The sequence below is a fragment of the Dipteris shenzhenensis genome, chromosome 15, assembly GCF_047967505.1.
Source record: "Dipteris shenzhenensis isolate YYH24624 ecotype China chromosome 15, Dip_SZ_1.0, whole genome shotgun sequence".
NCBI classification, from domain to species: domain Eukaryota; kingdom Viridiplantae; phylum Streptophyta; class Polypodiopsida; order Gleicheniales; family Dipteridaceae; genus Dipteris; species Dipteris shenzhenensis.
In genome coordinates this window covers 3,919,802-3,932,070 of record NC_141610.1, presented here as the reverse complement: position 1 = coordinate 3,932,070, position 12,269 = coordinate 3,919,802, and the positions used below count along the sequence as shown (strand labels likewise).

Here is a 12,269-nt window from a genome sequence, read left to right as displayed (position 1 = left end):
TCAATATTTTTCATATTGCTAATGCACTAACTCTTCCCCATTCAGTTCTTAAAATCAAAGTGTCAAGGATAACAAGCATCCCACTATAAGAAGCGAAGCTGGATTTTCTTATATAATTGAAGTCATGGACTTAAATGGTTGAGGCAAGGATTGAAGCCAAACCACTTACACACACAACTACAGAAATATCCAACCATGAAGCCTCTCTTACATCTCCAATATCGCTGTTCCAAAAATGCCAGCCATTCGCACATTTGTAAATATGATTCATAATGATATATGACTCATAATGGTATATGATTCAATAGGAACACCTGCTATCTGCTTAGTTATAGAACCACCTTGAGTTGAAGAAAGAAAATTACACACCACCCTAATGGGGTAAAGAATGATTCACGTGTCTGTCAACGGGTGTTAGTGAGAATAACCCTCCCCTGAAACAATGTGTAGGAGAAGAGCGACCAAACAGCCTAGAAGTGCACCAGCCACTACCTGCAGACGCAAAACAGTTGGTATTGATTCCCTTTCACTGTCCATGCAAACCACCAATCCACTAAATTTTCAATAGCAGAGATTATGTTACAAAATGTGCACTTGCTACAAACCAGAATATTCCAACGCAAGGACACAATGAAGCTCTGATGTCAAGAGACACAGAACGGCCAGCTAACAGACTTGGTACTAGACATTGCAGCTGCTTGGTCAGTTTCAAGCTTCTCATCAGTTTTGACAAACTATGAGTCAATCGTTACTGTTTGCAATGTTTTGTATATCCTGATCATGTATCCACAAAAAAGTATCCTTCGGCAACCCATACAAAATCAAGAGGTAAGCCATGCATGGCCAACTTTGTGCCTCTGTCTTGAACAAGAAAATATTGTTCCCCAAATGATTTACGCAGTCACATCCGAAATAGCACAGTATCACAGCATAATTGGTCCTCAGACCTGATCTTCTAGTCAAATACTCTGCAAAGCTGGGGTGGCTGCTTTGTTTCATGTTTGGCAGTGATCCGGGTACAAATGGAGGAGTTATGAGCAATTTCAACTAGCACAAGGCAGCCAATCTGCTGCAATCCGCACGTACACAGCTCCAATTTGCATCAGCTTTGGTGCAACCTGTCGCCCAGCTATCTGGAGGTGCTGATCAGGTGTGATAGTGATCAGAACAGAGTTCATGGAGTTATGGTAAGTTGGCTCCTAGAACGCCCACAGGAAAGCGATCTGCTTGATGCTCTGGCTATTTTTGCAATCCAGGTGCAATCATACTGATCTGTACGTCTATTTTACCTATTGATTCCTTCCTTGCATTGTGATTGCCTGATCATGTAGGATCCCCCAAGTTTTCTTCCAAAATCTTGATAGGCAAATTCGGGTAGATTTCAAATTTTGAGGCTTTTGGTCACAATATATAATTTTGGCTTTGATTCATGATTATATACCTCCTAGACAATACTTTTATCCAGATTGGGGAAATTTGAGACAAACTGAGGTGGAATTCTCTGTTTCTAATGGCTTCAAAAAGGTCTGCCCATCATTCCAGAAGGGTACGTGAGACATCACATATGGAAATGGATTATAAGGAAGCTCAAAATTGGGAAGAATTGGTACAAAAACAAATTCGGGTATTATGCCTGTTGAAGACGTTCTAGTAGAAATGGCTCCTTTAAGAAATCTAGGAGCCCATCCCCTCTTCTTGGTCACCCTACCTTCAGTCCAAGATCAACTTTGAGGAAGCCATGGAAACAAATGAGACAAAACTGAGGTGGAATTCTCTGTTTCTAATGGCTTCGAAAAGGTCTGCCCATCATTCCAGAAAGGGTACGTGAGACATCACATATGGAAATGGATTATAGGGAAGCTCAAAATTGGGAAGAATTGGTACAAAAACAAATTCGGGTATTATGCCTGTTGAAGATGTTCTAGTAGAAAATGCTCCTTTATGAAATCTAGGAGCCAATTTCCTCTTCTTAGTCACCCTACCTTCAGTCCAAGCCCATAACATTTTCAAGAGGCGATAGGAGACTCTTACAAAGGAAGCTGTAGCCCCACATTTACGAAACGGCTCCTGCGAGCTTCCCCCGCCCCCTCCGTACCTCTACCTCCCCTAGCCCTCCTCCTCCTCGCCCGACTTCACCTCCCCCTCACCCGCTGCCGCTGCGCCCTCCGTCGCCTTCCCCACTCACCTCCGTCTCACCCCCCCTCGCACCTCCGCTCACCCTCTCCGCTTCCCCGCCTCACCCCACCCTCACCCCCTCACCCCGCCTCACCCTTCCCGCCTTGCTCCGCCCCCCCTCGCCACGCTCCCCCCCCCCGCTCCGTCTCTCCCCTTGCCCCTCCGCTCCACCCCTCCCCGCTTCCGCTCCACTCACACCCCCCTTCCGTCTCTCCCCCCTTGCCCCTCCGTCTCTCCCCCTTGCCCCTCCGCTCCACCCCTCCCCGCCTCCCGCTCCGCCCACCGACCCCCGCCCCGCCTACCGCTCCCGCTCCGCCCACCCACCCCGCCCCTCCCCGCCTCCCGCTCCACCCACCCACCCCTCGCCCCCCGCCCCCGCCCCCTTTCGCCTCACCGCCCCCCTCCATTTCACCCCGTCTCCCCTTCCCGCTCTCCGCCCCCGCCCAAAAACCCCCAAAAAAAAAAAACGCCCACCGTCCGCCTCTCGCCCCACTCCGCCTCCCCCGCCCCCGCCTCCGTTCCCGCCTCCTCTCCACCGCCCCCGATCCCCGCCCCCACTCCTCCACCCCGCGCCATCTCTGCCTCCTGCCCCCCATCCCGCTTCCTCCGCCCCCCGCCCTCCATCCTTCCCGCCACACCCCGGCTCCACCCTCCCGCATCTACCCCCCCCTTTTTTGGGTGGCAGCCTTCTCCTCATCGGAAGCCTCGCAGTTTGTCTTGGCGGTATGGCGGCCCCTTGCCCGGAACCGGAGGCCCAGACGGACCCTCCCTCTCCAGATGCCTACCGCGTCATCCTGACAGAGCAACAATCATCTCGGGTTCAAGAGGTTGCCAATGACTTTGCCCTTACCTCTGTTTATGGCAGAGTCATTGGACACTCCCCCTCCAGATCAGCCATCAGGGACTGGCTCCAGTCCACTCTCATGCTAGAGGACGGCCATATTGAGGAGGTGGCCCTTATGGGAAGGGGCATCTTCTGGCTCAAACTCTCCAATGCGAAAGCTGCGAGCAACCTGATTGCTGGCTCCCCCACGACTGTGGATGGAAAGATTGTCATGATAGTCCCGTGGTACCGCAGATTTAGCGCAGCGGATTTTGATGCTCGGTTCTGTATACCTCGTCATCCAGTGACGCTAGTTTTTCCAGGTCTTGCTGCTGAGCTACGGCCGATTGTCAGGGACCTGGGCTCCCACTTTGGCTGGGTTATGCACGATACTTTCGCCGATGCGGTGACTACGGCAGGAGCCCCCCGAGTCCGTGTGGCTGTGGCGGATCCTGCGACTCTCCCGACAGTGATCGAGATCGTGACAGATGCCGGCAGCATCACCCAGAGCATGGTAGTCACCGGACAGCCAGGGCAGTGTTTGAGGTGTGACGGCTTCGGGCACCTGGCGGCTGTTTGTCCACGCTTCGCCAGCTCTTCTCGACCCCCTCCGCCCCCCCCTCTCCGCCCCCTCCCCCCCCCTCCGGGCAGCCACGCCAGGAGGAGCAGAGGCAGCCGGAGCCCGGACCAGAGTTAGCTGGCGGCTGGACTGAGGTTAGAAGGAAAAGAGGAAAGAACAAGAAGAATTTTGATAAAGGCAAGGAGGCTGAGGTTACCCAACCTGCAGCTGCACCTCGGAGACCTGACAGGCAGCCGCCCCAAGGACCTGGGAGAGCATCTTCTTCGACGGTAGCCCGCCCTCCACAGACTCAGGTCCCCCTCTCCTCCTCTCCCCAACCTCTTCCCATTCAGCCCCAGGCCATCCCCCGTCTGCACCCCATTTCTCCCGACCCGCAGCTTCAGCCCCCTCCTCGTCCTCCTCAGTCTTCTCCCCCTCCTTCTCAGCCCCAGTTCCAGATGCATCCCCATCCCTCCCCCCCCCCGCCTCTTTCAGCTCTCCCGCAGAGCTAGTTGCACCGACGGTTCCTCAGCCGAGGGCAGCCCCCGCTCCCCCTCCTCCTCCTCCTCCACCAGTCGCCCCTGAGGAGTCTGTGTTGCCTATTCCCCAGCCTCCTCCCCCTCCCCCTCCGCTGGCAGGACACCCTGAGTCTACACCTTCATCGGAGCAGGCTTCTCTGTCCGCTAGCCCCTCAGTAGCAGACTCCGACGGGTCTCAGCTTCAGGAGAGAGAGCTCCCCCGCGACTTTTACAGATCTGGCCCCTGGGACTACTTGGATGTGGCCGACCTCGGGACTTTCCCTGCTTGCCTCGACATCAGTATCTTCCTGCTCCGCAAAGGGGCGGATGGGAGGATAGCCGCCTTGGCCCCCAGGGATGGCCCTAGCTTTGCTTTCACGTTCCTTAGCGACGGCACCGAGACCTGGACAGACGACTCGGTCTGGGAGGCTCTCAGGGAGCAGACACATGCTCAGGTTTGCTCCTGGATAGGCCCGTCCAGTGGGCAGCTTCTCGAGACGCAGTGGTCCGAGGGTGACATGCGCCTGCGGTGGCGTTGCGCCGCCAAACGCTTCAGACTGATTGTGATCCTCAGGCCCCCCCTGTCTTGGCCCCTCCCCCAAGATGTCAGAGCCTAGACCCCTCAGAAACTCCGCGTTTTCTACGGCATGACCACCTCAGAGATCTCGAGCTGGCTCGAGAATGCTTTCGTTCATGGTACCAAAGGCCTCTCGCCTTTGCTGAAGGTGTTGAAGAACGGGCAGGATGACCCCGCCTCCCCCTCCAAACCTTCCCATAAGCGTCAGCGCCTCCACTCCGAGATGTCAGCTTCTTCTTCGACTTCGACCGCGAGTAGACAGCTGTTCGCAGCCCCCCAGCCCTCACCATGAGCCTACACCTCGTTTCCTGGAATGTGAACGGGTTTCACTCTTCTGGAACCCGTGGTCCTAGGAAGCTCATTTTGAGACAGGAACTTCAGCCAGCAGTGATAGGTCGTTTGGATGTACTTCTGCTCCAGGAGCACAAGCTTTCTGCGACTCACTCCCGCAGATGCGGGAAGATTCTCCCTGGACGTTCTCACACTTATTGGGAGCCCTCGATCGGCGCACTGGGGAGGAGTGGTGGTGTTTGTACCTCCGTGGGCGAGCAGCTAGCCCAGGGAGTTTTCGGTCATGGCACGCTGATACCAGGCCGTGCCCTTTGGGTAGGCCTGGAACTGGAGGGATTCAGAGTTGGAGTCCTCAACATTTATGCTCCCACAGATCTCCGTTGTAGAGCAACCTTCTGGAGGACACTTACAGGGATTCTCCCAGACATGGATTCCTGGATTGTTGGAGGTGACTTCAACAATCTGGAGACCTTGGAGGACCAGCAGGGCAGAGGACCGGAGTTTACAGGTATGTCTCAGGCAGAGCAGTCAGCTTGGGACTCTTTCATCTTTGCGACAGGAGGAAGGGACAGTTGGCGAGACCCGTCCTTCCGACGCTGGCACGGGAGCTTGGACTTTTCGTGGGGCTTCCGCAGGGAAGGAGGTAGAATCCTGGAGAGGTTGGATAGATTTTATGTTAGTGATTGGGCCATCGGCAGAGGCGGTCAGGCGGGTATAGTTCCAGGGACGACACTGTCCGACCATGCGCCTGTGTTCTTATCATTAGATTCGGTAGCTCAGTCCCTTCCCCCCCCGCTCATGCCGGATTCCTGATTCCATTTTCTCGAGGGAGGATGTGCGCAGCAGTATTTGCAGTCTTTGGGACAGAGACTGGGGCGAGTGCGTGGATCTGGTTGGCTCGGTGGCGCAGGCTTTGCAGGAGTCCAGCCAGATTTGCCAGCTTGCAGCCCTACAGGTTCGACAGGATTGGTGGGGCAGAGAGAGCTCTTCGGAGGGACCTCGCCTCCATTCAGCGACTCCAACAGGCTTCCTCGGGTTCGGAGGAGCTTCGGATCCAGGCCCTTCGAGCCAGAGCCCTTCTGGAGGAGACACTCCAGCGTCGATCAGAGTTTTCCTATCACGCCTCTCTCTCCTTCTGGGCCCGGAAGGGTGACCGGATGTGCAGGGAGTTCTTCAGGACGCATTGCCAGAGAGCTGCAAGTGATCAGCTTCGGAGTCTCAGGACAGCGGATGGTCACATCGTTACGGATCCGGGGGAGGTATTGGGGTTGGCCACTGACTTCTACAGGACCCTCTTCCAGCAGGAGCCGCTTGCCCCTCGTACTCGACGTGCCCGTGAGGAGGTGTGGAGGCACACTCCATCCCTGGTCCAGCCTAGCATGCAGGGGACGCTGTTGGCACCGTTCACCATGGATGAGATGTTGGAGGCCTTGATGGCCATCGACGGACAGAAATGCCCAGGTGAGGATGGGCTATCCCGGGCATTCTTCACCTCCTTCTGGGACCAGATCCATCAGCCCCTCCTTGCAGCTCTGCAGAGGATTTTCAGCAGCGGTCAGATGCCAGAGAGCCTTTCCTCGGGACTGATTTGCCTCATCCCGAAGGGAGGAGATAGACAGGAGATCCGTCAGTGGCGCCCGATCACTCTCCTTACCACTGCCTACAAAATCCTCGCCAAGATGATCAGCGCCAGAGTTCGGCCTCTACTCCCAGACCTCATCCATGACACTCAGACAGGCTTTGTCCAGGATCGCAGTATCCTGGATAATGTCTTCACCTTTTCAGAGGCGGCGGAGTGGGCTCAGCACAGCGGATCACACCTTGCCATTCTACTTCTCGACTTTGAGAAGGCCTACGATCGAGTGGACTGGTCCTTTTTGGAGGGGACTCTGGAGCGGCTAGGTTTCCCAGCAGGTTGGATTCAGGGTATCTCAGCTTTGTACAGGACAGCTTCTAGCAGGGTCATCATTGGAGGCAGGATGGGTGAGCGTTTTAGCTTGGAGAGATCAGTGCGGCAGGGCTGCCCCCTTGCTCCATACCTGTTTCTCTTCTTCGCCGAGGCTATGACTTACTACCTTCGGGCGAGGTCTACAGGGATCAGGGGTGTTCGCCTTCCACTCCGGGAGGACACGGAGCTTTTGGACTCGGAGTACGCAGATGATACAGCCCTGTATGTCCAGGACGATGAGAGGATGCTAGAGAGGGTGCGGATGGCCCTGGAGGTCTTCTGCTCGACCGCTGGTGCGAAAATCAGCTGGAACAAATCAGTTGGTTTTCTCACAGACCCCGGGGCGTGTTCTCAGTGGGGGAGGTTTTTGGGTTTTAGATGGATCCCACGGGGACAGACCGCGGGACACAAGAACCGACTCCCTACTGAAGTAACATCTTCCACGTCTGCCCCCCCAGGGTCAAACCGCGGATGACAAGCTTGCCTAACAAGGCCTGACTCTGAAGCTCTGGATCGATGACCCCCAGGCCACCCTCAGCCTGCGGAAGAATGACTGTCTGCCAAGCAACCCTGGCTCTGGTATCTCTGAGACCATCCTCCCCGGACCAAAGGAAGTTCCGAACCAGCCTCCTGAGCTGTGCCACGCTGGATCTCGAGAAACACCAGCAGGAAGCCACATACCAAGCCGTGGCTAGGAGGACCTGGTTAACTACCAGGGCACGACCTGCAAGGGAAAGCTTAGCAGTGCTCCAGAAAGCCAGCTTCCGTCGGATGGAGTCTAGCACCGGGAGAAACTGCTGAGCTGGCGTGATGTCTAGGCCAACCTGAAAACCAAGGTATCTAGCTGCTGTAGATCTTCACTTCCGTCCCGCTCACTCCGCCACGTTCCCCACTCGTTCGTAGCCTCCTCATGGTTTGGAGGCGGCTCCGCCTCAGTCTCATTCAGTCCCCTCCTAGCTGTCAGGAGGAGATCGATCGTCAGCCGCTTATCTGGAATGGTCAGGTCCGAGATGCCGAGGGCCTTCAGTTGGGGGAGAGATCACATATCAGGTGGGATGGCTGGATGAGGGGGCCAGCCCGATCCCTTCGAGTTTGGAGGGATACGTACAGACATCTGGAGACGGCTGATCTTGCAGACGCAGCTGGAGGTGCACGTGGAGCCCAGGCGAGACGCACGGAGATCGACGGCGCGATCCCAGCTGATTGGTTGGTTCCACCTGAGCCTCAGGTCCTCATGCCTGGTGACGTCCGCTGGCTGGGACAGTTCACCCCCCGTGGCATCCCACTGGTGATCGCAGGACGTATGGATGACTCCTCTATCTCCTTCTTCGCGGTTTTTGGGGATGGACGACTCAGGAGAGAGGATGCGCTCATCGACCCCCTACTCCCATGGCAGAGGGTTCGGGTCGTAGGCCTTTTGGGAAAGGTCTGGCGTACAGATCCTAGCATCGAGCAGGACCAAATGCAGCTTTGGCGTCTCTGGCTTTGGGAGGGGCGGGCCTTGTCAGAGCTTGATTGGGACCCAGGAGAGTGGTGGTGGCCAGAGATTGTGACAGGACAAGGGCCGACCTCCTTCTTCGCCTACAGCACGACTCTGGGCAGGCGAGTTCTTGGGAGGATCCAGAGCCGCCCCCCCACCCAGCGGCCCAGCTGGTATGCACAGGGTATTTCCAGGTTCTTTTTGCAGGCATTCTGGAAGGCCTTGTGGGAGAGCTGGCGGCCGCGGAAGATCTCATACTTCCTGTGGCTTCTTGCCCACAAAGGTCTTCCAGTGGGAAGCTGGTTGCGGCAGATAGGCCAGGACAAATGCTGTCAGATTTGCCATGAGGATGAGGAGTCACCAAAACACTGCCTGTGGAGCTGCACTCGCGCCCAGGAAGTGTGGAGGTGGACTTTCGGGATTCTTACTCGCGCAGCACCAAAGCTAGGATTGATTACTTGGGGCGCGTTCTGTTGGTGCAATACCGCACCTGGTCTTCATCACTTATTCGAGGCATGCCAGCACGACCCCACTTTCCTTATCACACAGGGGACGTGGGGGCCGCTCGAGGGTATCCCGCAGCACCTAGCAGAGGCTGATACAGGAGTTCGGGAGAGGCAGCCAGTCTGGGAGATTATTAGCAGCATTGCAGGGTGGCACATCTGGACCTCGCGCTGTGCGCAGATCCTCGGTGGCACCTCCTTATCGACTGCCCAGATCATGACGGAGATTTGGAGCGAGATTATTCATACCCTCAGAGGCCAGTGGGACCAGATTCAGGGAGATTCCCGGGCCGGTCAGGAGAAGCGGAGACGCTTCCTCCGGGCTTGGGACACACAGGGCCTCTTCTTCGAGCAGACTTCGCAGGGCCTTCGGTGGCACTACTCACCACCCCGTTGGCTGTTCATTCACACTCGCCTTATCCCTCCGTGAGAGTATGATTTATTTTGTTACTTTTTAGGGCTGTGTCCGATTTGTGAACGCAGCCCGTCAGCTACAAGCTGACCTTTTGTATCTTGTTCTCGAAGCAATATAATTAGCACTGTTTTTTCGGCAAAAAAAAAGCTGTAGCCCCAACAACGAATCCACCAGCTCACGCAGGAGCTCTCTCTCTCTCTCTCTCTCTCAACTTTGAGGACGCCATGGAAACAAATGATGAAGCAGCAGGAACAAATGATGAAGTGGCACCGAAAAACGATGCAGCAATTTATTGATAAACAGCAGCAATTACCATATCAGTTTGGCCAACTCATTTCATCTTTGAAGCAGAGGGTAGAAAAAGATTGCAGGACTCAGTTTGATGATGCTTTCGCTCAGTTAAGGACTAAAACGAGTGACATGAATTCAGTAAGGAACAGAGTAGAGCCTTAAGAAAGGAGATTGCTAGGGAAGAACTGCCCATGAGGCCCATGGATTCGGAGCAGGCTGGAATAATCCCAGGCAAGCATGATTTCATGGCTGAAGCCAGAATGGCATATCCACAACCACCTTCCAAATCTACACCCTTTTTTGTCACAGTTCCTACTCTTAGTTCAGATAGTAATCAAGCTCAGTGTGGCTAATCCCTTCAAGGTATATCAAGCATCCCTCGAGAAAGGGGAAAGATTATCTCAACAACTTGATTGCATACAATCAGCTAGAACCTGATGTTAGTTATGACTTATACCTACAAGAATAAAAGCACTTTCCAAAAGTTCAAAGGAAAGACCAATTCCCCTAATGAGTTGGAGGAGTGGCTGAGCACATTGGAGGACAATTTCAACTCAGTCCTAGTGCCAATGGTATGATCTGGTGCAACATGTTCAATCAAGAAACATATTAAGAAATTTGGGAGGATATCTTTATTTGTTAAGGGTGTTGATAACTAACAAAGGATGGTCAAGTTTATTCATGGGTTGCAGCCAACGTTTGCTTCTGATGTGATCACATTTAGACCCTAGACCTTGGACAAAGCTATGCAGTTGGCAGAGCTGTTAGAACCTTAGCATATTGCTAAGGAGAAATCCATTGGTATTGGGTATTTCCATAAACAGGAACTGTGGACTATTTCAAGACCCCCTCAACCAGCTCCCATGGTACAAGGTAAAATTATTCCTAGGTACCCCACTATGAAAAGCTTCAAGTGCTAGTAGTTCTGACAGAAATCCTAAAACAAATGATGGAAGTAATGATTTGTTGTTTTAGGATTCCTGTGGACAGTGATACCACCCATTGCTTCGTTAATTCTAAGTTTGTCCACTCATTGAAGTTGCCTATGGTACCTCCCTCACAGTCTGAAGGTCGATGTGGTATATGGGACTTTAACTACTAGCCAAGGCCCAAAAGATCTGCACCTATGCTGTAATTAAGCTTTCCTCAGACTACTTCCGCACTATTGATTTATTTGCTCTGGATCTTGGTCCCATTGATGTCATATGTGGCTGTGATTGGCTCTGAACATTGAACATGACAATGACTTTCAATAACAAAGTGTGTTAATGGGTATTCACTCTCAGAAGTTGCAGTCAGTAACAGCCAAACAAATGAGAAGACTCCTCAAGAAAGATGTCAAAATTTATGCCTTAAAACTTTAGGCTGGTGATAACCAGAAAACAAGGTTGTAATGTGGAGGATATTGTCATATGTGGCTGTGATTGGCTCTGAACATTGAACATGACAATGACTTTCAATAACAAAGTGTGTTAATGGGTATTCACTCTCAGAAGTTGCAGTCAGTAACAGCCAAACAAATGAGAAGACTCCTCAAGAAAGATGTCAAAATTTATGCCTTAAAACTTTAGGCTGGTGATAACCAGAAAACAAGTAAGGTTGTAATGTGGAGGATATTGACATCAGGATATTTTTCAGTAACTCCTCATGGTCTCCCACCCAAAAGGGAAGTTGATCAATTTGGAGGAAGGTTCAAAGCCCATCAAGAAGGGTCCATACAGGTTATCAAAGCCAGAGAAGGATGACGTTACAAAGCAGATCCATAATCTATTGGACAAAGGTTTTGTCAACATAGTCAATGTTCTCCTGTTTTGTTGGTGAAGAAGGATGGTACTTTCAGATTCTGCATTGACGAGTAGAACAAGATGACTATAAAAAGTAGATTCCCCATCCCTAGGGTGGACGATTTGTTCGATGACTTTGAGGTACATTCCAAGATAGACCTCAGATCAGGATAGCGCTAATAGAGGCGGATGCAAGCAGTAAAGGCATAGGAGCTGCTGTTCTCAAACAAGGTCATGGGGTCATTGCTTGTGAGAACAGAAAATTGAGTGACAAAGAGCATATTTTCCCAATTCATGACAAGGAGAAGCTTACCCTCATACATGCCATCAAGAAATGGCACCATTATTTGTCTGGTAGTCATTTCACGGTAAGGACAGACCATAGACCCTTAAATTATTTCTTATCCCAAAGCACACTTACTCCTACGCAAAGAAGCTGGCTGGAGTTTCTACAGGCGCACGACTTTGATATTGAATATAAAGAGGGAAAGAAAATGTAGTAGCTGATGCCTTGTCCAGATCATGGTCTTGTTACTACTATGTGTGCTAGAAAAGCAAGTAAAGAGAGGTTGATTGTTTAGGCCAATGCTCTCCTCACGCAGTGCAAGCTAATATACCTAGATGAATCCAGGAACATTCCCAAACTCATCCTCTAAAAACACAACATAGTGCAGTTTCAATCTCATGAGAGTCACTCATAAGATTGAAAACCATAAACTCCATCACGCATAGTAGGGACTAGCTACTATGACATCCCCACTGACATCATCAGCGCCCAACAGTGGGTGTAGACCATAGTATAAAAGTATGCTCTCACACATACAAATCCACCAACCCACACATACTTCAGCATCCATTTATACAAAATCTTCGTACTGAGTTTCTGTCGGCACTCCGGACGTGAA

The 12,269-nt window shown here is 52.5% G+C and overlaps 1 protein-coding gene across 1 annotated transcript in view; it reads right to left on the bottom strand.

Moving 5' to 3' along the window:
- LOC147893226 (uncharacterized) overlaps window positions 1-12,269 on the bottom strand; it is a 35,791-nt gene continuing 23,522 nt past the window's right edge. Inside the window, exon 5 of the mRNA XM_087385663.1 lies at window positions 1-492. Within this exon, the coding sequence (XP_087241789.1) occupies window positions 415-492 (78 nt within the window). The 3' untranslated portion in view covers window positions 1-414. The remainder of the gene's footprint in view (window positions 493-12,269) is intronic.